Below are 26,033 nucleotides of genomic sequence, written 5' to 3' on the forward strand. Positions count from 1 at the left end.
CCGCATAATAAGACTCCAAGCGGTAGTAGAGATTGTTGCCAATGCCACGGTCACAGCCCTCTGGTTAATCGCCACCCAGTCCTTCAGCTCCGCTTAGGGCTGGACTTTCTCCTGGCACGACAGGGCAGATTTTGTGTTGCGTTAAATTTGACAGGAGGGGCCTGTTGCTTTAACATCTCTGACCATGGCGAAGCTATTCGAAATTTGGCAGCAGAAATTGAAAAAGTGGCCCATGTCCCTGTCCCTACTTGGAACGGATGGGACATGTCCTGGTGGACTGATTGGCTTCCAAACCTAGGGTGGTTTAGGGGACTTTTAATGATGTCACTAGGCCCATTGATAATTTTGCTTCTTTTCTGCTCCTGTGTACCTTGCTTATTGCAATGCTTGCAAAATACAATGCATAAAATGGTGTCACGAATGGTTCGGCCCCAGATTATACCACTAGCCCGAGAATATCAGCCAGTGCCTCCTTGGGACGGAAGGCTGTCCAAAATAAAAAAGGAATTAAGGGACAGGGTACCCAAATCCTGACTGTGTGGTCACCCCAATTAGTGTGTAGTCACCCCAACTAGGCCTCAAGACTTCCCTAGGCCTCAAGACTTCCCAAATTCTTTCTTTGAGGATGCAAACCTGAAATGCATTAGCTCTGCTGTATAACACAAAGCATAACACAAAGTAGCTGAAAGGAACAAAGCTTTCTCCTCTTCTCAGGAAAAGATGACCTAGCCGCCAGCAGCGCATCCAGCTGATGAGCCTTCTCGCAACTTTCTTGGCTCGCTGACAGGAGCAATGCACACCCGACCCGTGGGAAAGGCCTGAAAGGCTACAACCCAGTGCAAAAACCCGGAGGATCCATGTGGATCTGTGCTTTGTAACCACATTTTTGCGCCATTGCGGTCCCACGCAACAGTGGGTGCGTGATTTTTTTGGTGCAGGCTGTAGTCACGGACATGCTATGTGATCTGGTGGTGAATTTGGGGTGACCCAATGCTAAACTCTTGAGGATCCATGGGCTTTTACCGCCCCCCTCCCAGGCAGCCTCCGCTAGCGTCCCTTATCTCGCTCCCGATCGCTTGCCGATCAGCAGATTTATTTCAACACCCACTTCCCTCTTTCAAAAAAAGAAGCATGATCTGCTTTTTGCCCCTGGGCAATTCGGCTCCAGGGACCACGCATTCGCTCCGTAAGACGCACAGACATTTCCCCTTACTTTTTAGGAAGAAAGGTGTTATGTACTGAAGTTCTCACCCTGGGCCAGCAGGGGGACATTGTAGATAGTTATGCAAATGAAGGATCGAAAGTGACGTTCAGTGATTGGATAGTTTTAGAAAGTTGCTACAGTAACGTTGTACTGGAGCTCTATATAAGCAGGCTGACTGAGCCCTTCAGTTCAGTTCTGTTCTGGCCTCTGAATAAACAAGAGCTGTTTGAAGAATCGCTGTGTCATCTGATATGTTCACCCACAACTTAACAAAAAAAGTGCGTCTTATGGAGCGAAAAATACGGTAAGTGGAAATCAGTCTTCCCCCTCCTCCTCCTCCCTCTTCCTTAAAAACCCTGCTCTTCCTGGCTGGGGTCTCTTTGCTCTCTCTCCCCACCCCCAGCCAACCCACCTCCCCATTCCTGGGTTATGGGTTCGACCCCACGCTGGGCCAAATATTCCTGCATAGCACGGGGGGGGGGGTTAGACTAATGACCCTCCCCTTCCAACTCTGCTATTCTATTATTTTATATATGGGCAACTTAAAAACACTGATAGGATTGTAGAGCTGGAAGGGAACCCGGGGGGGGGGTCATCTACTCCAACCCCGCCCCCCACCGCAATGCAGGATTCGTCAGAGGAATCAGGAGCCAGGAAGAATCAAATTTCAATAAAGAATGGGGAGAGTTTAAAATGCATTTGAAAAAAAATTATTGTAAACAACTACAATCCTTCGTAGGTTTGACAGAAAACGTGTAGTAAAAATTCGAATCATGGATTGGAGCAAGGACTTATAATAACTGGAGTCAGGGAGGAGATGCAGAACCAAAATTATAACCTAAGGATCCACAAAGGGGGGGGGGAGTCAAAGGAAATATGATGTTTGCATTTTGATTCTTTGTAAAATTGAAAATGAAAAAATGAAAGAGAGGAACCTTTGGCCCAGCATGGGCTCGAACCCACAACCTTGAGATTAAGAGTTTCCTGCCATACCCTCCAAGGGTCTTGATTTTCCAGGGACAGTCCCAGAATTCCGAAGGCCCTCCAGGCTTCTCATGTTTATTTGTGAATTTTAATTGTGGGTGTACATGTTTTCATTGGATTGTTTTGGTTTTTTGATATATATTTTTTTGTAAACCAGTGTTTTACCTTCCTAATGTGCCATTAGATTATAAACTACCGTATTTTTCTCCCTATAGGACGTACTTTTTCCCCTCCAAAAATGAAGGGGAAATGTGTGTGCGTCCTATGGGGCGAATGCAGGCTTTCGCTGAAGCCTGGAGAGCGAGAGGCATCGGTGCACACCGACCCCTCTCGCTCTCCAGAATTCAGGAAGCTATCCGCAAGCCTTGCAAGCCTGGTGGGAGTTCCCGTGGGCTCGCAAGGCTTGCGGGTAGCAGCCTGTTCTAGGGGCTGGGGTCGGGGGGGGGGATATATTTTTTTAATTCATTTCCCAAAAAAACCCTGAGGTGCGTCCTATGGGCCAGTTCTCCCTATAGGGCAAAAAATACGGTACGTCTTATACAACCAAAAATAATACTGGGCTCCGATACATCAATATAGAAAGGGATGATCTACAACACGTGTTGCTGGAGGTGCCAAAATGAGAACACGCCTCTTTGAAGCGTCTGCTTATGCAATGTCTGATGCTTACAGATTTCTGGAGGAAAGTATCAGGATATATAAATGCTAATTTGTAGAGAGGCAGCCCTGCCCTGAGGCAGGAAGCAATGTCATTGCCAGAGAAAGGTTTGTGTAATTTTTGCCTCTGCCCCCGCCAGGGTCAGGTCAACTTGGGCCTCACTGCCCTGCCTGGCAGGAGACAGAGGAGGAGGAGGAGGGGGGGCAACCTTTGAACTGCACCCAACATCCCCACCCACAGGGTGCTTCAGAAACCCTGGTGATTTCTCACCCTGTCTTTCTTCCAGGGGCACCTAAAGGCCATCAGGAGGAGCTGCGCTTGTTCCCTTTGAAAGGAAGTCAGCTGCAACTGCAGATCCTCAGAGCACTCTTCACCTGCTCAGAGGCACTCTTTCTTCCCTAGAGCTACCGTGCCACCAAGGCTGCGATTCCTGCCTTGCAACTACCTGCTTTGGGATGCAGGTCAGAGGCCACCTGTGCTGAACACACCTGCGTCTTCTCCCTTCTGCCAAGGCAGGGGCCCCTCCTGGCTGGAGTCCTGCTGCAGATCCCCTCCCACAACCCGCCCTTGTGGATTTTCTCCCCAGGATCTCTTCCTGAGACCCAGGGTCAGAAGATGGCTCTGAAGAAGCACCTGGAGGCTCTTAGCGTCTTCCAGTTGGTGCTCACCTTCCTCTTCTTTGGTAAGTTGGGAGCTGGGTGGGAGGGAGGGAGGGAGGGAGGGAGGGAGGGGCAGGGAGTCTCAGGGAAGGGGGCAGCTTGGCCTCCTCCTCTTCCTGGGGCCATGGCCCTTGGGAGGTCCTCTGGCAGGCCAGGCCCCTGTAATAAAAGGAAAACTGCCCTTTTCCCATTATGGGGGACACAAGAGAGTCCTTTGCAGGTTCTCCATCGGTCGGAGAAAAGAACAGAGGCCAAGCAGAGAATATTGAGAAGCAAAGCAGCTAGTCTGATCTATATTGAACTGTTGCAACAGGGTGCCCCCTTCACACGCAGGAAAGGAGGAGGACCCAGAACCCAGGTGTGCCCGCCCTCATATAGACATTTTAAATTGCCCACCCTGGAGTCCAAGACCACCCCCAGATACATCATGCCTACATCGCAGAAAGGGCGGTCTGCAGCAGAAATCTGAGTGTCTTGTTTACCTCCTGTCTGGCAGGTCACCTGTTAATGCCCACTTGATTGGATACCCTGGATACCCTGTCCAGTCTTTCTTAATGACAAATACTTAGTTCCTGAGCCAGGTCACAGGCTCACCCTATTCATACACAGACATACCCTTAAGACAGGATTTGTGAAGGAAAAGACAATGGGGAGGCTTTTCCATTTTCCGTTGATCTTGCAGAGAAATGGTTTGGTCAGTTTGGGGTCAAAATGGTTTCTGGGCTGTTTTCCTGTGCTGCTTCAGAGATGTGGTTTATATATTTATGTACGTGTTTGCTTGGTACATTTATGAACATGTTATATATATATATAAGACCTATTTTTTTTATTTCACCCCCCTCCCCCAAAAGCCAAACCCCCTCTTCTTTTCAAAGCAGATTTGGGCCAGGTGAGTCTGGACTAGGGAGTCAGCACCGCAGGGGGTTGGGCTAGATGACCCTGGGGTGCCCCTTCCAACCTAAAATGTTCTTCTGGGTTTAGGGGTCTTCAGATCACATCCTCGGGGGTCTCGTGAAATTGGGGTTGTGGTCCCAGGCAGGGCTCTGAATCCCAGTGAGGGGGAAGCGCTGCTTGTGAGTAGAGTTGGGCGATATATCGATATATGATCCAAAACTGGTTTGAAGTCCACATTGTGATATTGGTTTTTTTAAAAAAGAAATTAATGTATTTGGTTTTTCAAATCAGAATTTTGCAATCACATATCCAGCATACAACATAAAAACAAGATTCCACAGAATCTCCTTCCCTCCCCCCCCCCCCAGGTGCCTTCTTCTCCGTTCTCCTGGTCTACCTGCTCCTCACCTCCTACTGGCTTATCAGCGTCCTGTATGTCGCCTGGTGGATCTTCGACTGGGATACGCCAGAGAGAGGCGAGTTTGATTCTTCCCAACCAGGGCCGGATTGGGGTTTGATGAGGCCCTAAGCTACTGAAGGTGATGGGGCCCTTTATATGTCGTCAAGCTGTCCTTTGTCCACAACAAATTGTCAGTTTTTTGAGTTGAATATATGCTATATGGTAATTGACGAACCTAATAGGTATCTCAAGCCATGCAAGCAGTCCATGCAGATCGTAAGGTAAAGGGACCCCTGACCATTAGGTCCAGTCGCGGCCGACTCTGGGGTTGTGGTGCTCATCTCATTTTATTGGCCGAGGGACCCGGCGTACAGCATGACTAAGCCACTTCTGGCGAACCAGAGCAGCGCACGGAAGCGCCGTTTACCTTCCCGTCAGAGTGGTACCTATTTATCTACTTGCACTTTGATGTGCTTTTGAACTGCTAGGTAGACAGGAGCAGAGACCGAGCAACGGGAGCTCACCCCGTCGCAGGGATTCGAACCACCGACCTTCTGATCGGCAAGTCCTAGGCTCTGTGGTTTAACCCACAGCGCCACCCGCGGCCCAGATGCAGATCGTAGGTACCCTATATATAGAAATGAACAAATAAAAATACCCAATAAAAGACACAATGGCAGAAGCGTTTTCTCTTTCTCTCTTGTGGGATGTAAAACACAGGAGCAGTCAATTACAGCATTCCTAGAGTGTACATGTTTAGGCATGGGGAGGGATGTTTGTCCAGCCAGCAGGTAAACTTCCTGGGATGTACTTCCTCCGAATGTGACCAGAGGTGGGTGTGGCCTCACCTGTGCAGGTAATGATAAAAGCACAGGGCAGACCAGCCATCTCTCTTTTGCCTCTCTTGCTTCTCTTCCATCGCTCTAGTAACATCTGCTAAAGATGCCCTCTTGGCTCCCAGCCAAGAGAGGAGAAAGGGACTATCTTCTTATAAGAGAGATTCTAAATGTATATTACTTTATTAAGCCTGTCTGCCTTCTGGGATCTGATAGTGAACAGAATGTGAGTAAACTCTTTTTACACTTTTATGAAAGACTGTGTCGTGTCTTGTATTTTAAGAGGGAACAAAGGGGAAATTACCAGAGTAATTGCTATAGAGGTTCTAGCGAACCTGAGCACACGTTACCGTTGCGAACTTTAAAAGGGAATGTTTTACTCTGCTGATATTTTGGGAACTTGTTAGCACAAGTTGGATAAGGATATAATTAGTCAATATATCCTCTTCTGCATCCCTGAACATTCCCACATCTCTCTCTGTGTATATGGAGGGCAGAAAAATCAGCTGCATTTATTTATGTATAATTATTAAATGTTACTATAAAAAACACACAAAATCCTGTAATTGACATGAATCAAAAGAACCCTCCCCAAAATATAACATAGAATCAGACTTGGAAGGGACCCCGAGGATCATCTCGCTCCTCATGATTGATTGATTGATTATAATTTTATTTATACCCTGCCCATCTGTCTGGCTTGCCCCAGCCACTCTGGGCGGCTTCCAACACGCACACACAATAATAATAAAACATCAAGTATTAATAGTAACAATCAGATCCTATATAAACAGTCACAATAATTTTAAAATAATTTATACCAAGTAAAGCAACATGCAATAATCCATTAGAATCCAATAATAAACACTAAAATTTATTACTTTAATAATAAATTTATTAAAATGTATTTATTTAAAATTATTACCAGCAAGTAATAAATTAATTAATTAATTTAAAGCAGGTCGGGTAGTCATCTGCCAGGGATTCCTCAGTTGCAGGGGGTTGGGCTGGATGACCCCTGGGGGTCCCCTTCCAACCCCACAGTTCTCTGACTCCGTCCCCTGCCTGAACCCTTGTCTTTGCAGGTGGGCGCCGCTGTGACTGGATGAGGCGCTGGAGAGTCTGGGAGCTCCACCGGGATTATTTCCCCATCAAGGTATGAGGAGGGGGCTGCCAGGGTCTCTGGAACCCCCGGAGACCAGATCACAGAGAAGCAGGAGGTGGCGGCCGTCAAAGGCTGCTGGCCATGGAATCTGCGCATGCCCACCAATGGAAAGCGGGGCATGCCTCTGAATGTGACATTCAGGTGTGAGAAGGGGGCTGGCAGGGCGACAGAGGGTCTGCCTTCCGAAGGATGCCCAGGGTCTCTGGAACCCCCGGAGACCAGATCACAGAGAAGCAGAAGGTGGTGGCCGTCAAAGGCTGCTGGCCATGGAATCTGCGCACTGACATTCAGGTGGGGATCCAAATGCCAAAGGCCTTGCCCCTCTTGCCTTGCAGCTGGTGAAAACGGCCGAGCTGCCCCCAACGCGGAACTACGTCCTGGGCTCCCACCCCCATGGGATCATCTGCGCGGGGGCCTTTTCAGTCTTCTGCACTGAGGCCACGGGCTTTTCCCGCACCTTCCCTGGCCTCCGCCCCAGCCTGGCCCTCCTTGCACGGCAGTTCCACAGACCCGTCTACCGGGAGTACATGATGAGCTCAGGTGAGGCCAACGGGGGGAGGAATGGTTGGGGGGGGTGGGGGGCCCCTCCCTAAGGACCATCTTCAAGAACCCTGCCTGACCCATCCAATGGGAGGAACCACCCCAGTCTCAGGAATGCCTTCCCAGAGCCCCTGGGAATAGAATTCCCCAGCAAGAATGCCTGTTTTTCCTGCCATTCTTTGCTCCTGTGCAAAAGAAAAGGGGCATTTGTTTGTGCAAATGATGATGATGATGATAATTATTATTATTTATATCCCGCCCATCTGGCTGAGTTTTCCCAGCCACTCTGGCTGGCTTCCAACAGAAAATTAAAAACATGATAAACCACCAAACATTAAAAACTTCCCTAAACCTTCAGATGTCTCCTAAAAGTCAGATACTGTAGATTCTGGCATATAAGATGACTTTTTAACACCAGAAAATTGTCTAAAAAGTCAGAGGTCGTCTTATATGCTGGGTATGGGTTTGCTGGGCAGCGGCAGTGGGCAGCGGGCTCTGCGCCGGGAGGAAGCTGCGCAGCGATGCTAAGCCGGCTTTGCTGGGGGGCTTCCTCCTGGTGTGGAGTGGAGCCCACCGCCCACTGTTGCTGCCCAGCAAAGCTGCCGCGTATAAGACTGGCCATATAAGTCAACCCCCCAAAATGGCAGCTGCCCAGTCGCCTAATACGCCGTAATCTACGCTAATTGTTTTTCTCTTTGACATCTGATGGAAGGTCGTTCCACAGGGCGGGCGCCACTATCGAGAAGGCCCTCTGCCTGGTTCCCTGTAACCTCACTTCTTGCAGGGAGGGAACCGCCAGAAGGCCCTTGGCTCTGGACCTCAGTATCCAGGCTGAACGATGGGGGTGGAGACGCTCCTTCAGGTCTACTGGGCCTTTGAGGCCGTTTAGGGCTTTCAAGGTCAGCACCAACACTTTGAATTGTGCTCAGAAAAATACTGGGAGCCAATGTAGGTCTTTCAGGACTGGTGTTATGTGGTCTCCCAGTCACCAGTCTGGCTGCCGCATTCTGGATTAGTTGTAGTTTCCAGGTCACTTTCAAAGGAAGCCCCACATAGAGCACATTGAAGTAGTCCAGGTGGGAGATAACCAGAGCATGCGCCACTCTGGCCAGACAGTCCAGGGGCAGGGAGGGTCTCATCCTGCGTCCCAGATGGAGCTGGTAGAAAGCAGCCCTGGAGACAGAATTGACCTGCGCCTCCAGGGACAGCTGTGAGTCCAGAATGACTCCCAGGTTGCGCACCTGGTCCTTCAGGGCCACAGTTGTCCCATTCAGGACCAAGGAGTCCCCCACACCTGCCCGCCCCATTTGCCCCCCAAAGCAATACTCCTGTCTTATCAGGATTCAACCTCAATCAGTTAGACACCGTCTCTCCTCCAACCACTTCCAGACGCGCTGATCCTTTGCCAGCGACCCTTTTGCGCTTTAATAGACTCGCATAATTTCAGAGTTGGAGGAGAATCGCGAGGGTCCTCTAGTCCAACCCCCTGAAAACAAGGAACCTTTGCATTCTCCCACTTCCAGGGGGTGTCCCGGTCAACAAAAGGTCCCTGGACTTCCTCCTGAGTGGCCCCCCCGGGCACGCGGTGGCCATCGTGGTGGGGGGCGCGTCTGAGATGCTGGACAGTGCCCCTGGAGAGCAGCGCGTCCACCTTCAAAGGAGGAAGGGCTTTGTGCGCCTGGCGTTGCAACACGGGTAGGGACACCGAGGGGGCAAGGGGGTGTCCGGGGGGGGGCGTGTTGGGTGCAGGTCAGCAATACATCGGGCCTAGTGAGCATGGCAGTGATTCCCAGTGGATTTTGCCCCAATGAAGCAATTGTGAGGACTGAAGGTCCCTGCCCTTCCTTGCCGTATAATATTTCATTACATTTTTCATACATTTTCACAGTAACCTTTATAACAAATAATTCCACTGTTCCATAGGTTGGCTTCCCACCTACATAGTGTTTTTACTCAAACCTTTTCTACTGTGCTGTATCTTCATCTATTACAAAAAAATTAGTACAATTATTTTGTCATTTTTCTTCTGCTGCTTTTATCTTGAATTCTGTCTGTGATTTCATTTGACTGTAATATTTTTTAAGTAATCCACAAACGGCCTCCATCCTTCTGTAAAAAGTTCATAATTCTGATCTCTTAATTTTGCTGTGAGCTTTGCTATTTCTGCCTAGTCCATGTCTTTCAAAAGCCACTCCTCCTTCGTTGGGACCTTCGCTTTTCCCCAATTAAGTTTTCTCTTAATGTATAACAGGCCGTGAATTCCATATGCTAAGGTCCCTGACTTCCCACAGCCTAGCCTACCTCGCAAGGTTCTTGGTTGGATTAAGTGCTCTCCCTGACCTGACATTGCTTCTGTGAGTTATGAGCCATAACCTGTTCTGCTGGACGTCTGTTTCGACTGTGAACAGCTGAGTGCTTTGGCATCCTGCACTCTTCTGATGTGCCACTCTGCTCCTCCCGGCTTCAGCAAACTATAACAGATAGTGTGTGTGTAGGAAACAGTTGTAGGAACGATTCAGGATGAAATTTGCCATTTCCCAAGCTTTCGCCCAGAAGCGGTGTGGTAAGCCTGAGTCAAAAAGCATCGCTTCCACCGCTTCCTGAAGTATTCTGTTCCGCCTTTCTGCCACCCCGTTTTCCTGTGGTGAATGCGGAACCGTCAACCTGTGACGTATCCCTTTCTGGCGAAAGTAATTCTGCAACGCAGACCCAGTGAACTCCCCACCGTGGTCTGATTGGAAACTGGAAACCCTCAGTGAGAATTGGAGTTCCACTGCAGTGACCCACTCCCTCAGCATGGTGGCAGCTTCACCCTTCAGAGGTATCGCCCAGCTGTTTCTGGAGTAGTCATCTGTCAAGGTTGAAACATATTTAGCGCCGCCCAGACTTGCAAAAAGGCATAAGGCCAAAATATCTGCATGAACCAACTCAAAAGGTTTCTTGGTTACCCTGTCAGACCGAGAATAACTGCACGTTTATACCTTTGCCTTCTTGCATGCTCTGCAATCCAGGAACTTGGCACATGACTTCATTTTGCACCCCTCAATGCACCCTGGTATTTTTCTCACATATCCCCAATTGCAGTGGGACATCCTCCTGTGCCACAAATGATGACACATATAGTGAGTGGGAACATTTGCACACTGTGTCTGTGCTGACCCAATGTTACCCTTACCTGCTTGAGATGTTTCCAGAATAGCCGGACATTCAACACTGAATGCTGTTCAGTGTTCCAGTCCCACCCCTGGAACTAGAGCATACATTATTCTCAAAGCAAACCTTAAACCCATCTCTAACTAGAGAAGACACAGACCATAGACAGCATTTCATCCCTAGGACCACAAATGCTTCCAGTTCAGCCTGCAAAAAAGGAACAAAAACAGAGCCAACAGTTGTCAGCTGTCTCTTGGAACCATCGGCAAGAGTGACTGTTTTTCCTTCGGAAACAGCTCTGCAGTTCCACATTTGGTCACCAGATGGCAGCAGATGATGACTGGCTCTGCTGTCGATCACCCAGCAATGTATGTTGCTCTACACGCTGTCCTTCACCGTTCCCATGGAAACCGCCAAATGATGTGACATTGCGTCTCTGTCAGTTCCCCTGGGACCTTTCCTTGCATTCCCACCCGGGCCGTTCCCCTAATCTGGTTGCCCAGGGCAACGGCCTTGGACGCATTCTGTGCAGCTTCTTTGGGACTGTTTACACAGGTGGGCCTCCGAGCCACAACGATAACGTCTCGTAGCAAAAGCCTTCATGGTGTCCTCTTTCACTGCCCCCCCCCTCTTCGAAGCAGGACTGCCTGGGCCAGCGTGCCCCCCCTCTGCCGATGTTCCTCCTCATCACATAGGCGACCCGAGACAAACTGCAATGTTAGGTCGGCAGGGGGCATGGCTTCTAGAGTTAGGCACAAATTGTCATAACTCTTGTCTAGTGAGCTCAGAAGAATGTGAACTTTCAAATCTTCTGGAAAATCCACGTTTAACTGCCTTAGTCGGTTAAACACAGCCACCATTTTTGTCACATGTTCTCTGATGCTGTCTCCCGGACGTAGCCTCAGCTCAAACGAACTTCTGGTGACATTGATTTTGGCTCCTGCTGTGGTTCTGTGATGGACCCTCTCAAGAACCTGCCACATCGCCTGGGCGGCTGACTCTTCTGATGCGTCGCTCTGCTCCTACTGGCTACAGCAGAGTATAACAGATAGCGTGTGTGAGTGTAGAAATCTGAGGCATGCGGAGAAACCCTCGTACGCAGCTCCTTCTAATCTAAGAAGCAATTTATTGTACAGCAGCAAAATAAATCAACGACCCGGGAGAGCACGGTGACATGCTGCCTCTCCCTCTCTCAAAACAGAAAGTAAATCAGCTCACATAACAAAGCGTAAAACCCCGTATTTGAACACCCCCCTAGTGATAGGACTTAACTTCACACGCTATTAACCCTATAAGCTCTGGGTCTCCTCACACCTTCTTCCTTCTCTTCCTCCTTGCAGGGCTGACCTGGTGCCCGTTTACACCTTCGGGGAGAATGACATTTTCCGACAGATCCGCTTCCCCGAGGGCAGCTTCGCTCGCCGCTTCCAGCTCGGTTTCAAGCAGCTGACCCGCTTGGCCCCTTGCCTCTTCAGCGGGAGGGGCCTCTTCTCCAGCAGCTCCTGGGGGATCCAGCCCATTGCTGCCCCCCTCACGGTGGTGGGTAAGGACCCAGCAGGCTCCCCATGCCTTCCTTAGCTTTCTCCCTGCACCCCAAAATCCCAACTTACCAAACTGCTTGCAAAGAGGCACAAACTCTTCAGCATCGTACAAAGCGGCAGGTTGTGGTGCTTTCGCCCCCTCCTAGAACTGAATCGGAGACCTGTGGAGTTGGATGGGAACCCCAAGGGTCATCGAGCCCAACCCCTCTGCAGGAATCAAATGAGCAGGCTCATTTTATGGGGCTTGCTATGGAGGGAGCGGAGATTGCACACACACACACACACACACACACACACACACACTTCTCCTCATCCTTGGAGGTTTCTAAGCAAAGGTTGGTTGGCCACTAATCACGAACTCCTGCATTGGAGAGGGTTGGGCTGGATGACCCTTGGGGTCCCCTCCATTCCTGCACTTAGGCCACCCCTGAAACCCAAGGCCAGGGTGCAAAGCTGCTGGGGGGAGGGGCAGAGCAGACCCCCCCAACCGTCCATGCTTCTTCTCCCTCTTGTAGTGGGGAAGCCTATCCCGGTCCCGCTCCGCCCGTGCCCCACCAAGGACGAGGTGAACAGCTTCCACGCTCTCTATGTCGAGGCTCTGACGGAGCTCTTTGACGCCCATAAAGAATCCTGTGGCCTCCCGGCCTCCCAGCAGCTGCTCGTCACCTAGAGGGACCCAGACTTGACCGAAGCAGCATCAGGGGACACAAGGTTGTGGTTGGGGGGGAGACACGCGGGAGTCTTTGTTCCCCCCATCCCTGTCTGTACACACCATTTCCAATAATCAATCAATCTACCTAACTGGCATGCAGAGAGTCCACAAAAGTATATGTCAAGGCATAAAACTGGAGTCTGCTTATAAAACGATATTCTAAGGCAATAAAGTTAAACAGTGTCTTTATAGCGACGTAGTTTCATAGCATCTCTCAGAAATTCTGCTACCTTTATACTTTCGCCTAAGACTGTTCCGTAGAAAGGAAACCCCGGAGAAGTCAGAGCAATTTGACCTTTTCCTTTCTGCACGGGGTTTAGATATTTGCCGTGTGAAAGGCGCAGGGTAATAAAGCACGTGGAACCCTGGTTTCCACCTGCCTTTGTGCCACAACTAAAACAAAGCCTTTCAGGGTGTGGAGTTTGCGGGAATATTCCTTGCAGGGTCACGGGTGGCGTGAGGTCGTCTTGCAAGGGAAAAAGCTCTGCGTTGGTGGGGACGTAAATATGGGTGGGCAACGGGGTGAGGGGTGTGCCAGGAGCCTTGGGCTGAAAGGGCATGGGGGAGCCGGACTGTGGTTCAGCATTTTGCCCATCCGTGCACGTTGTGCGCACTCTGTGCATGCCCCAAAGCAATCACCTTCGGAGCTTGCACCTTAATAATAATAATAATAAATTTTATTTATACCCCACCCTCCCCAGCCAGAGCCGGGCTCAGGGCGGCTAACACCAGTAAAATTACAGTAAAAACATAACAGGGTGGGGAAAACCAATTTAAAACACAGGTTAAAATGCAATTTAAAATGCAGTCTCATTTTAAAAGCAGCTCATAGATCAAAACCATAAGGGGAGGGAAAACATAAGGGTCAGACTGTGCCTTGGCCAAAGGCCTGGTGGAACAGCTCCCTCTTGCAGGCCCTGCGGAAAGATGTCAAGTCCTGCAGGGCCATGGTGTCTTGTGACAGAGCGTTCCACCAGATCGGGGTCAGTACTGAAAAGGCCCTGGCCCTAGTTGAGACCAATCGGGTCTGGGTAAAAGGCGGATCTACACGGATCCTCATGGATCCTCCACTTTTTTATAAATAACTCCAACAAATGCAGTGTCAAATCACACCTGGAAGGCACGCCTACAAACTGGACTATAAAAAACGTGGATCCAACACTTTGCTGCGCTGCAGCACCACAAAAACATGGATCCGGGGCATGGATCCTCATGAATTCATATGATTTTTATATTGAAAGAAAATAAAAACACCATGATACTGTAGACCACTTCTTAGTCTGTAGGCAGAACCAACAAAATCACGCATCCATTCTTTTGTAGTGCCACAATGGCGCAAAAACATGGTTAAAAAACACGGATCCTCATGCTTTTTGAACTAGATCAGCCCAAACTCACCGTCAAATCACACATCATAGCCAGGGGCACAGCCTGCACCACAAAAAACTCGGATCCACGCCTGCCTGGCCACTCCATGGCCCAAAAACTTGGTTTTGAAGCATGGATCCTCATGCTTTTTGCATTGCGCCAACCCAAACTCAATGTCATATCACGCGTCATAGCCAGGAGCACAGCCTGCACCACAAAAATCACGGATCCACGGTTATCTGGCCACTCAATGGCCCAAAAACGTGGTTTCAAAGCACGGATCCTCATGGATCCTCACTCTTTTCACATTGGGGCTCCCCAAAGTCAATTCTTACTTTAGATTTTTATAATCATATATCGTATTTCTCCAATAGAAACTACCTAGAATTGGAAATAATATTTAGTACACTAACCTTTGTTTAACTCCTGATAAATGTCAGCTTGCTGAGTTATTTTGTTTTTTTGTTTTTAATAATATTTATTAAAAATTTTCCAGAATAAAAAGGAAAGATAGCAAGAAAAAAAGAAAAAAAAAATTGATTTACACTTGGTTTCAGTGGCATCTTTCCCGGACTTCCCCCCCCTCCCCCTCTTGTATTCCATTTCCCTTAAATTGATTCCACAGATTCTTACCCCAAATTTTAAAACCTTATTTGTAATTTTAAATAACCCATTTATTCCAAATTAATTTATCTTATTTATCTTAATGAACCATTTCTCCTTATATTTTATATAATTCCCTAAGATCGACCCCATTTCCCTTCCACGAATTCCCCTATTTTCAAACAACAAACATGAAAAAAGAAAAGAAATAAATAATATATAATTTTACAGCCTTTGGATTCCAAATCTCCCCCCCCCCCCATTCCCCGGTTCCAATCCCCAAAGTTCATCCATTGTCTACTGCCAGCCTGGTGTATCCACGTCTATATCTCAACTCCACTTTGCCGTCTTTTGATAGCTTTTAATTTCAGAAAGTCCAATCTCGAAAAAACTCTCAGAAAAAGTCATTGTTCTTCCATCCAGACCTCTATGTTTAAGAGTCTAACTTAAATTCTATTTCTTGGTCCTTTTAAAGTCTGGATGTTCCAAATACTCCGGCTTCAAATTTGGTCCAGCTCTTATTCCTCAGGTTGCTTTTTCCTGTTCTGCTGCAGAAACCTTCTAATTCAGAAACTTCTTGTTCTCCACAGAGGCTTTTGTTATTCAGGAACATAACTTGCGTCAAGTCCCGTCCTTTCTTCAATAGATAAATCCATTGTCTCCTTTAGTATAGAAACCTCTGTAGACAAAATAATGCTTCGTTTTTGCAGCTTTCCCAAGAGATAACAGATCCTGCTCAAATTCATAGTATTTTTCCACTTGCTGCTACTGTTGCAATGTCCCAGCCTCCCTCTAGAGGGAATATGGTAACTTAATTTCTTTCAAAATCAGACCCAAAAGTCAAATAACTTGTTGCCTTTATTTCCAATAATTTATGTCCAAATTGTAACAAATCTAACCAGCAAAGCCATCGTAACAAAGTTCTCTTTTATTTTCCTGCTTTAACAGCTACTTTGACAGCTGTCAAAGTTTCTGTGTCTCTTCACCAGTCTCTCATAGCGGATCGTTCCCGGTTCCCGGGGGGGTTGCATTTTAGTTCCCACAAATCAGTCTTCTCCTCCAGCACAATTATTGTAATTTCCCTTCGTGAAGTTAAAATTTTTTTTCAGGTAAACAAGTTAATCTCTCGATCTTAGTTGTCAAATCCTTGCGTTGAGCCATCTACAACGGGGGGGGCGGACTTCCTTTTTGCACTCCCCCCGCTCGCTCCAAATTCAAAGATCAAATTTCCCTTTTAAGTCCAATCAATTTACTCACGGGTTGTTCCTTTTAGTCCAAATCCGAAATTTTCAAAGAAGAAGTCGTTGCTCTCCGCCGAATGGCATGCGGCTTCGCTGGGCAGGGGAAGCATTGGACTCACAGCACCACACCCCCCCCGTCACCCGCTCCGCAGCCTTTAAAAAGGCTCCTTCGCGGGTCGGGGGGGCGCAAACGGTGCCCGCCGAGTCACTAAGTCCATGGGCATCTCCGCCCATGGTTTTTGAGAGTCCCCGCGTCGCCGGCACGGCAGGACCCGACCCCTACCCAGCCGACTCCCTCCGGAGCTCGGAGGGAGTCCGCCATTCGGCGATGGCGCCGACCCGGAAGTCTGAGCTTGCTGAGTTATTTTGTACCATTGTGATTCAATGTTACATTTGCACTCAACAAGGGATACCCACATGACCTGAAGGTGTTGCTGTGCAATGCTAGGTCAATGATTCATAAGACCACTGCCATCCATGACTTGATCGTGGATGGAGGACTTGACCTGGCATGTGTAACAGAGACTTGCTTGGATGAAGCAGATGGTCCTGTCCTAGCTGCTGCTTCTCCACCAGGTTTCTCTTACACACAGCAACCCAGGTCATGGGGGGGGGTGAGTTTGCAGTGATTTTTAGGAAGTCACTAGCTTGCATCAGGCGTCCTACTGGAAAGACCCAGTTCTGTGTGCATGTTCTGGAAGTTGGGCAATAGGGGCAGTACAGGATTCCTTTTGGTGTACTGACCTCCCCGTTGCACCAAGGATTCCCTGCCCGAGCTGCTTCAGGTCATGGCGGATGTTCTCCTGGAGACACCTAGTTTGGTTGTCCTAGGGGATTTTAACATCCATGCCAACACGACCTTACAAGGGCTGCTTGGGACTTTGAGGAAAGCATGGCCTCCATGGGGCTGTCCCTGAATAAGTTTGGCCCAACTCAGTCACGGACGTGCCTTAGACCTGGTGTTCACCTCTAGTGACGTGGGTGATCTGACACTAAGTAAAAGTGAAACAAAAGAAGTGCCATGGTCAGATCACTTCCTGGTACAGCTGGACTTCTCTGCGACCCATCCCCTCTGCAGGGAGGTGTGACCAATTCGGATGGTCCGCCCCCGCCACTTAATGGATCCAAATGGTTTCCAGAGAGTGGTAGGGGATGCTTTATCCCATGTTGATGGCCTTTCAGCTGGTTCCCTGGTGGCCCGCTGGAATGCGGAGTTAACCAGGGCTATCGACTGTCTGGCTCCGAAGCGCCCTCTCCGATTGCATGGAGCCCGGACAGCCCCGTGGTTTTCTTCGGAGCTGAGGGCGATGAAACAATCGCTGAAACGGCTAGAGTGTTGGTGGCAGAAAACTCACTCCGAATCTGACCGGACACAGGTTAGTCGAGCCTACCAAGTGGCGATAGCGACGGCGAAGAAGACTTTCTTCACTGCCTCTATTGCACCTGTAGAAAATAGTAGCAGGAGACTCTTTCAGGTGGTTTGCAATTTAACGGAACCACCTGTACCACTGGGGCCTTGTAAAGACCCCAAGATCTCCTGCAATGCTTTTGCAATTTTTTTTGTAGATAAAGTTGCTCATATTCGGAAGGAGGTAGACACCACCGTGGGAGCAGGGCTGGGGTGGGAGAGTGCTAGAGCCCTGTCTGGTCAAGTTGCATGGAATCAATTTCAATGCGTTACCCCCAAGAATGTGGACGGGCTGCTTGGATGCGTGAAACCAACGTCTCCTTGATCCTTGCCCATCCTGGCTAATAAAAGCAAGCCGGGAAGGGCTGGGCGATGGGCTCTGCGGGGTGGGGCATTCCCAGACCTGCTGAAAGAGGTGATCATTAAACCACTTCTTTAAAAAAAAAAAAAAAACATCTTTAGACCTGGCCAGTAGGGCCAACTATCGCCCAGTCTCAAATCTTCCATTCTTGGGCAAGGTGATTGAGCGGGTGGTTGCTGAACAACTGCAGGCACGCCTGGAAGAAGCGGACCATTTGGATCCCTTCCAGTCGGGATTCAGGCATCATCATGGGACTGAAACTGCCTTGGTCGCACTGGTTGATGGTCTCCGGTGGGCTAGGGACAAAGGTGAGAGCTGTTTCCTAGTTCTGCTGAATCTCTCAGGGGCTTTTGATACAATCGATCATAACATCCTTCTGGACCGTCTAAAGGAGCTGGGAGCTGAGGGCACTGTCATACAGTGGTTCTGCTCCTTCCTCCTGGGCTGTGTCCAGAAAGTGGTGTGGGGGATGAGTGTTCAGACTTACTTGTGGGGTGCCTTGGGGTTACGTCCTCCCCTCCATGCTTTTTAACATCTACATGAAGCAGCTGGGAGAGATCATCAGGGGGTTTGGGCTTGGTGTCCATCAATATGCGGATGATACCCAGCTCTATTTCTCTTTCAACTCAGAACCAGTGAAGGCAGTGAAGGTCCTATGTGAGTGCTTGGAGGCGGTTGGAGGATGGATGGCAGCTAATGGATTGAGTTTGAATCCTGACAATATGGAAGTTCTGTTCTTGGGGGACAGGGGGTGGGCTGGTGTGAAGGACTCCCTGGTCCTGAATGGGGTAACTGTGCCCCTGAAGGACCAGGTGCGCAGCCTGGGAGTCATTTTGGACTCACAGCTGTCCATGGAGGCGCAGGTCAATTCTGTGTCCAGGGCAGCTGTTTATCAGCTCCATCTGGTACGCAGGATGAGACTCTCCCTGCCTGCGGAATGTCTCGCCAGAGTGGTGCATGCTCTGGTTATCTCCCGCTTGGACTACGGCAATGTGCTCTACGTGGGGCTACATTTGAAGGTGACCTGGAAACTACAACTAATCCAGAATGAAAGAGACCGAAGGCACATTCTTTCACCTTTGGTGGACATGCCCAAGGATTAAGACTTTCTGGGAAATGATTTACAATGAAATGAAAAAGGTATTTAAATATACTTTTTTGAAGAAACCAGAGGCCTTTCTCCTGGGCATGGTCGGCCAATTGGTGCCAAAGGATAGAACTTTCTTTATGTATGCTACAACAGCAGCAAGAATACTTATTGCAAAATACTGGAAGACACAAGATCTACCCACCCGGGAAGAATGGCAGATGAAGGTGATGGACTACATGGAACTGGCGGAAATGACTGGCAGAATCCGAAACCAGGGAGATGAGTTGGTGGAGGAAGATTGGAAGAAATTTAAAGATTATTTACAGAAATATTGTAAAATTAAGGAATGTTAGAAAGATGTTGGAATGAAGTTACATGGCTTTACCAGAAATGTTATAAAGAATTAAGTATAAAGATTGTAATTGGATTAAAGGGAAAAATAATGTTAGAATTTGTTAAGTTAAATGATAGGACAGAAGTTTGAGGAAGATGGAAAGGATTTGCTGAAACAAATAATCGAAGTGGAATACAAAAAAGGGAGGTGTGAGGAGGTCGCTGAAACAAGCAAAAGAAAGTTAATAACATTGAAAGTATTGGTTGTGCTTCTTTTTTCTTAACTGTTTTTGTTTTATTTTTGTTATGTATATGTAATATTTTTGTTTTTGGGTTGTATTGTATGGTTTTGTTATGTTTAATTCTTTTTCTTTTTTCTTTCTGTAACTTTCAAAACTTTAATAAATATTATTTTTTTTAAAAAAAGGAAACTACAACTAATCCAGAATGTGGCAGCTAGTCTGGTGACTAGGAGTGGCCACCGAGACTATATAACACATGTCCTGAAAGACCTACATTGGCTCCCAGTACGTTTCCAAGCACAATTCAAAGTGTTGGTGCTGACCTTTAAAGCCCTAAATGGCCTCGGCCCAGTATACCTGAAGGAGCGTCTCCACCCCCATCGTTCTGCCCAGACACTGATGTCCAGCACCAAGGGGCTTCTGGTGGTTCCCTCACTGCGAGAAGCAAAGTGACAGGGAACCAGGCAGAGGGCCTTCTTGATAGTGGCGCCTGCCCTGTGCAATGTCCTCCCATTAGATGTCAAAGAGATAAACAACTACCTGATATTTAGAAGACATCTGAAGACAGCCATGTTTAGTAGCCCCATATTCATTACCCAACCACCTATGCTGCTCATGGCCAGATCACTTTGGGGCACTGGCATGCTGTAAGAAGTTTCTCATGAAGCACAGATCCCCATGGATCCTTAGGTTTTTTAATGTTTGGTCACCCTGAAATCACTATCAAATCACACCTGATGTATATGACCACAGAATGAACCACAAAAACCACAGAGCACAGCCAGGGAACAAACACTATATTAAATACTTTAATCTTCATGATTGTTAAATGGGCTCCACCAAATTACATTGTAAGATCACACCAATGTCCATGGAATGACCGAAATAAAAACTATCTGGAATGGTTCTGCATTAGCAAGAACATTGTATTAAAATGACATTCATATCCATAGCTTCCACTGTGAAGAACTGCACCTGGAAATTTTTGATGCTGCTTCAAGAATATCCAAGGCAGAGATTGTGATGATCTTACCTGTGAATGTAAATTATCAAACCAACTAGATGGAGACCACCAAAGTAACCATGAAAAATAATCATCCGTCTTGCATCAATTCAGCTACAAATGGTTTTGGGACAAAAGTTGGTTGCTTTGGGGGGGGGTAATTATAAATGGAGGTTTAACTGCAAGTTTTCTTGCCAACAGAGTTTGTCAGTGCAAACTTTGAAATAGGGGGTCTCCAACATGGTGCCCATGGGCATCTTGGCGCCTGCTGACAGCTTTCCTGGAGTCCACCACGTGTTTTTAGAAAAAGAACAGGATTAGTGGTGAATTGTGCCCAGCATGACTTCAGATTGTTCATAGTACATTTGATTGACTGCAGGGGCATACGAAGGGGCAGCGGGGTGATGGTGCCCCGGGGTGCCATGCTGGGGGGGAGAGTGACAGTACGGTCGCTGTACTGGCTGCCGCTTGTGCGGCGTCCGTGTGGGCTGCCGCTCTTGCAGCAACTGTACAGGCAGCCCCTCTCGCAGCGACCGTATGGGCCGTACGGGCAGCCACTCTCCTGGCGACCATATGGGCTGCCATGCATGCACAGTCCGTACAGGACATTGTGTGCGCACCCATCATCCAGGACTTGTTACCATATTATAGCTGCCACAAAATCTATCGGCATGCCACCAGAACCAGGGAAGCCTTGCCAGTTGCAGCTCACACAGTTGAAACGAAATACAAGACAGAAGAGTAGATCAGGAAGAAAGTTCCCCAGACTGCCGGAAAAGATAACAGTAGCTCCAGCATCTGATTCAGTGCAGGCTGCTGAGGGGTTTGACTCCTTAAGATCACCAACTGACTATGAGACACCTGGAAAGCACTCAGCCTCAGATGACCTCCACTCCAAAAAGTGGGAAAGAGTATTTGACAGTGACCAATATTGATTCTTTTGATAGCAGCCCCATATTCTCAACACAAAGTGAGAAGTGTTTGGACAAATCACTGATTTATACATCAGTTCCCCCATGGCACAACTGTACCTTCCCCACACTCAGTCTACAAACCATGGGACTTGTGGGTTCAGTTGGCAACATCTGCGTGTATGACTATGACATAAACACACTGAAAGGATCAAACTGGATAAATGATTGCATAATAGATGCCTTTCTTGCCTCCAGGGTGATCATGGCCAAAGAGCTAGGTCACGATGGAACAATTTTCCTACTTACTTGCCACTTCATGCAGATATGTCAAAGGTTGCCAGTGCAAGCTCTGAAGAACTGTTTGAGATTTGGAGTGCTAAAGAAAGATGTTTTGATTATTCCAGTAAATGACAGAGAAGTCCACTGGATACTGATAGTAATCATTTTTAAAAGGAAGACCATGCTCTACCTAGATTCCAAACATGGATTGAACCACTCTGTGATTGATGCAATAACATCCTTCTTAGCATGTCTGTTTGAGATAGATTCAAAATATCCCTATAGTTTTGAGGAGTGGTCATTTTTTGCACCAACTGATATACCCAGGCAAGGTAATTCCAGTGACTACGGTCCTTTCACATGTACCATTGCCCATCTGATTGCTTCTGCTGCCCAATTACAGTTCATACAAAAGGATATGGCTGCCATTAGACCCGGGATTGCAAAAGAAATAATACAGTACAGTGGGAAAACCTATTTTGAAGGACAAGACAAATATTTTCAAGTGGAAATTGATGCTGTTCCTCCCAAGAAGAGACAAATCTTGAGAGTCACATTACTGTGTCTCGATCATGCCCACTAACCTATTGCTCAGATATTTTACCTTCCTTGTTTGAAGGCTGCTGGTCACTATGTTTTTTGAAGGAAGGGTGCAGGAAGCCCAGTGGTGACCTAACTATGGTTTACTGTGAAGGAAACTGCAAGGACTGGTACCACCGCTTTCGCATAGGCATTGATTCAAAAGATCTTCCAGAGGTTTTCGTGTGTCCAGACTGTCAATCCACTGTGGCCAAATAGATTTTGAAACTGCGAACTGTCACATTCCACAGGTTGGTATAAAACAGCAAAATCCAAACATATAGTTTTCATCATCATGGCAGGGATGGTCCTTTTCCATCGAATTCTTATTCATGGAGTTGGTTTTTATATCCTGCTTTTCTCTACTTGAAGGAGTCTCAAAGTGGCTAAAAATCTCCTTTCCCTTCCACCCCCATAACAGACACCTTGTGAGGTAGGTGGGGCTGAGAGAGTTCAGAGAGAAGTGTCACCCAGCAGCCTGCATGTGGAGGAGCAGGGAAGCGAACCCAGCTCACCAGATTAGAGTCCACCGCTCTTAACCACTACACCACACAAACGTATCTCTTAAAACTCTGGAGCAAGCTGTCCAGTTCAGCCTCATAGTGATACTGATTTGCGGAGGGAAGGTTGGTGATGAGCAAGATCTGTTCCCATTTCCCAACACAGAGACCATAGAGCAGTTTCTTTTGGGGGCTGAACCTGCAGAGTGTTTCTGTTCAGAATTTCTGTGGCAGAAATTGGCTAAGTGCCTTTATAAACATTCAGCTTCTCAAATCGAACCCCATCATGAAACTTTCAGGTGTAGCTGTTGGAGGTGGAGGGCAGAGAAGGTGCTAGTCCTTACCTCCCTCCTCCCAGCCCCATGATCCGTTGCCCAATGGGCTGAATTTCAGGGGTTTTGCATGTAAAGGACAAGCTTGTTCTTTACTTGTTTAGACTCTTTAAACTTGGGAACAGATATTTGGCTCCATGACCAAAAGGGTCAGCTTCTAGAGGACTGGAAAGATCATGATTGTACTTCTCCTACCCTCAGCCCTAACCCCGTTGAGTATTTTTTGTTATGAGACTGAGTGTTTGGGGCTGATGCTGTAGCATTCTTGTCTGGGGGCTTGATGGAAAAACAGAAAAGTGACCCTCACCTAACTCTCCAATGCCCTTCAACAAGAATGCTGTAGGAAATATTGCTAAGCCCAAAGGGAGGCAGGAATTTGCTTCAGCTCACCCTGTTAATGGAAGAGCAAAAGCTATGCGTGTGTCATTCTCAATCAGTCTACTTTCAGGACTGATTTTAGAACCCTCTTATATCAGGCCACATGGTCACTGGAGGTGGCCCCATCATGCAGACTTGACTATCCACACAGGGACCATCTTTTTTTATTTTTTTCTGATACTGGATTTTAAGTTACAGTTACATCTTTTAAAACAGCTGTCAGTATATCACACTGTATTCCACTTGCCTTCCAAAGGAACATGTGGCTCTCCCCTCATAGCGGGTTAGGTTGAGACTGCTGATCCAAAGTGATCAGTAATTTTTACGGTAATTACAATCCTGCTTTCCCTTGTACCAGCTTACCTTGACTTCAGTAAGGCCTTTGAAAAGGTCCCCCATAATATTATTGCAAAAAAAGCTAGTAAAATGTGGGCTAGACAAAGCTACTGTTAGGTGGATTTGTAATTGGTTGACGGGCTGAACCCAAAGAGTGCTCATCAGTGGCTCACCTTCATCCTGGAAAAAAATGACTATTGGGGTTCCACAAGGTTCTGTCCTGGGCCTGGTGCTATTCAATATTTTGGTAAATGATTTGGATGATGGAATAGAGGGCATGCTAATCAAATTTGCAAATGACTGCAAACTGGGAGGGGTTGCTAATACACCAGCGGACAGGGTCAGAATTCAAAATGACCTGAATAGCCTAGAGAGCTGGGCCAAAACCAACTATATGGAGTTCCATAGGGAGAAATGTAAGGTACTACACCTGGATAGAAAAAATGAAATGCACAGGTGGGGGACACTTGGCTTAACAACAGTACCTGTGAAAGGGATCTGGGAGTCTTAGTTGACCACAAGCTGAACATGAGTCCACAGTGTGATGTGGCAGCTAAGAATGCCAATGTGATTCTGGGCTGCATCAATAGGAGTATAGTGTCTAGATCAAGCGAAGGAATGCTACCACACTATTCTGGTAGGTCAGACCACACCTGAAATACTGTGTCCAGTTCTGGGCACCACAGTTGAAGAAGGATATTGTCAAGCTGGAGCATGTCCAGAGGAGGGTGACCAAAATGTAAAAGGTCTGGAACCCAAGCCCTATGAGGAGAGACTTAGGGAGCTGGATTTGTTTAATCTGGAGAAGAGAAGATTAAGGAGTGACATGATAGCCATGTTTAATATTTGAAGGGATGTAATGTTGAAGAGGGAGCAAGCTTGTTTTCTGCTGCTCTAGAGACTAGGATGCAGAATAATGGATTCCAACTAGGGGAAAAGAGATTCCACCTAAACATTAAGAAGAACTTTCTGACAGTAAGGGCTGTTGGACAGTGGAATATGCCACCTTGGAGAGTAGTGGAGTCTCCTTCTTCGGAGGCTTTTAAGTGGAGGCTGGCTGGCCATCTGTCAGGAGTGCTTTGCTTGTGTGTTCCAGAATGGCAGGGGGTTGGACTAGATGGCCCTTGTGGTCTCTTCCAGCTCTATGATTTTATGACTCTATGACACTAGCTGGTATGCTGCACTGTTCCATTAGATAGATATTGTTGCTATTTTTTAAGCCTAAGGTTATGTATAGCTGCCATCTATTAGTCTTTGAGCCAGTGTATCATAGTGGTTAAGAGCGGTGGACTCGTAATCTGGTGAGCTGTGTTCGCTTCCCCGCTCCTCCACATGCAGCTCCTCACAGGGTGTCTGTTGTGGGGAAGGAAGGGAAAGGAGATTGTTAGCTGCTTTGAGACTCCTTAAGGGGAGTGAAAGGCGGAATATCAAGTCCAAACTCTTTGTAATAGTGACATTTCCCATAAATATGCTGAGATACAACCGAATAATGTTATAGATTACAATGGGATTCATGGGATTCAAGGGCCAAGTTTATTCAGCAGTTTAAATGAATGGGGCATGGAAGTGCTTAACTGGTTCTTGAGCAGGGCCAAAACCTGGGGGAATGAATCTTCAGTCTCTGTAGCAAACAGCAGGCACAACAACATTTTGTATGGAATGCAGAGCCAGTTCTTCTCATAAGCAAGCAAGGGGAGCCCCGGAGGTGCTGGGTGCACCACTAGAACTGGCGGCATGGTGTGAGTACCAAGGTTGGTTTTGCTCTCTGCATTTTTCCTGAAGTTGTTGAGCTGTGAAAATCATGTCCACTGTCCCCCTAGAAGGCTGAAAACCATTTTTGGATTCAGGAAGGGTCACCTCGGATAATGTTAAGAGACGGTTTGCTAAGATCCTTGCAAGAATTTTGCCGGCCACAGCTAATAGAGAGATGCCTCAATAGTTTCCACAATCAGTTCTGTCACCTTTTTTTAAAAGAGATTGATAATTTTGGCGTCCCTGAAGTCTGCTGGGATTGCTTCTCTCTCCCAGATTTTTTTGATGAGCTTATGAAGTTGTTGTGTAAGTTCAGTTCCACCCACTTTGTTGTTTTTCACTTGGTTAATAGCTGTACACAACTCTCCCAGATTTGGAAATAGTACCTCAGGTTCAGAACTTTGCTTCAGGATGAGAACAGAAATCGTGCTCCAGCGGTGCGGCAGCAGCAGGAGGCCCCATTAGCTAAAGTGGTGCTTCAGGTTAAGAACAGTTTCAGGTTGAGAACATGTCTATGATTGGTTGCATTATTTTCAGGTTAATGAAATGTTTAAAAAAGACATTAAAG

The 26,033-nt window shown here is 47.5% G+C and overlaps 1 protein-coding gene across 2 annotated transcripts in view; it reads left to right on the top strand.

The window, feature by feature from the left end:
* The first annotated feature begins 3,299 nt into the window (after window positions 1-3,299).
* The window catches only part of LOC307202256 (2-acylglycerol O-acyltransferase 3-like), a 95,322-nt gene continuing 72,588 nt past the window's right edge, over window positions 3,300-26,033 (top strand). Inside the window, exons 1-7 of one of the 2 annotated variants that reach the window (XR_013832827.1) lie at window positions 3,300-3,528; window positions 4,768-4,875; window positions 6,721-6,791; window positions 7,136-7,340; window positions 8,864-9,035; window positions 11,834-12,036; window positions 12,550-12,773. Coding sequence is in view for 1 of the 2 variants with exons in the window: in XM_079952111.1 (XP_079808237.1) it covers window positions 3,462-3,528; window positions 4,768-4,875; window positions 6,721-6,791; window positions 7,136-7,340; window positions 8,864-9,035; window positions 11,834-12,036; window positions 12,550-12,704 (981 nt within the window). In the remaining variant the exon portion in view is untranslated. The remainder of the gene's footprint in view (window positions 3,529-4,767; window positions 4,876-6,720; window positions 6,792-7,135; window positions 7,341-8,863; window positions 9,036-11,833; window positions 12,037-12,549; window positions 12,774-26,033) is intronic. The other variant, XM_079952111.1, reaches the window with a different exon arrangement.

This window comes from Podarcis cretensis (assembly GCF_951804945.1).
Source record: "Podarcis cretensis genome assembly, chromosome: 13".
Lineage (NCBI taxonomy): Eukaryota > Metazoa > Chordata > Lepidosauria > Squamata > Lacertidae > Podarcis > Podarcis cretensis.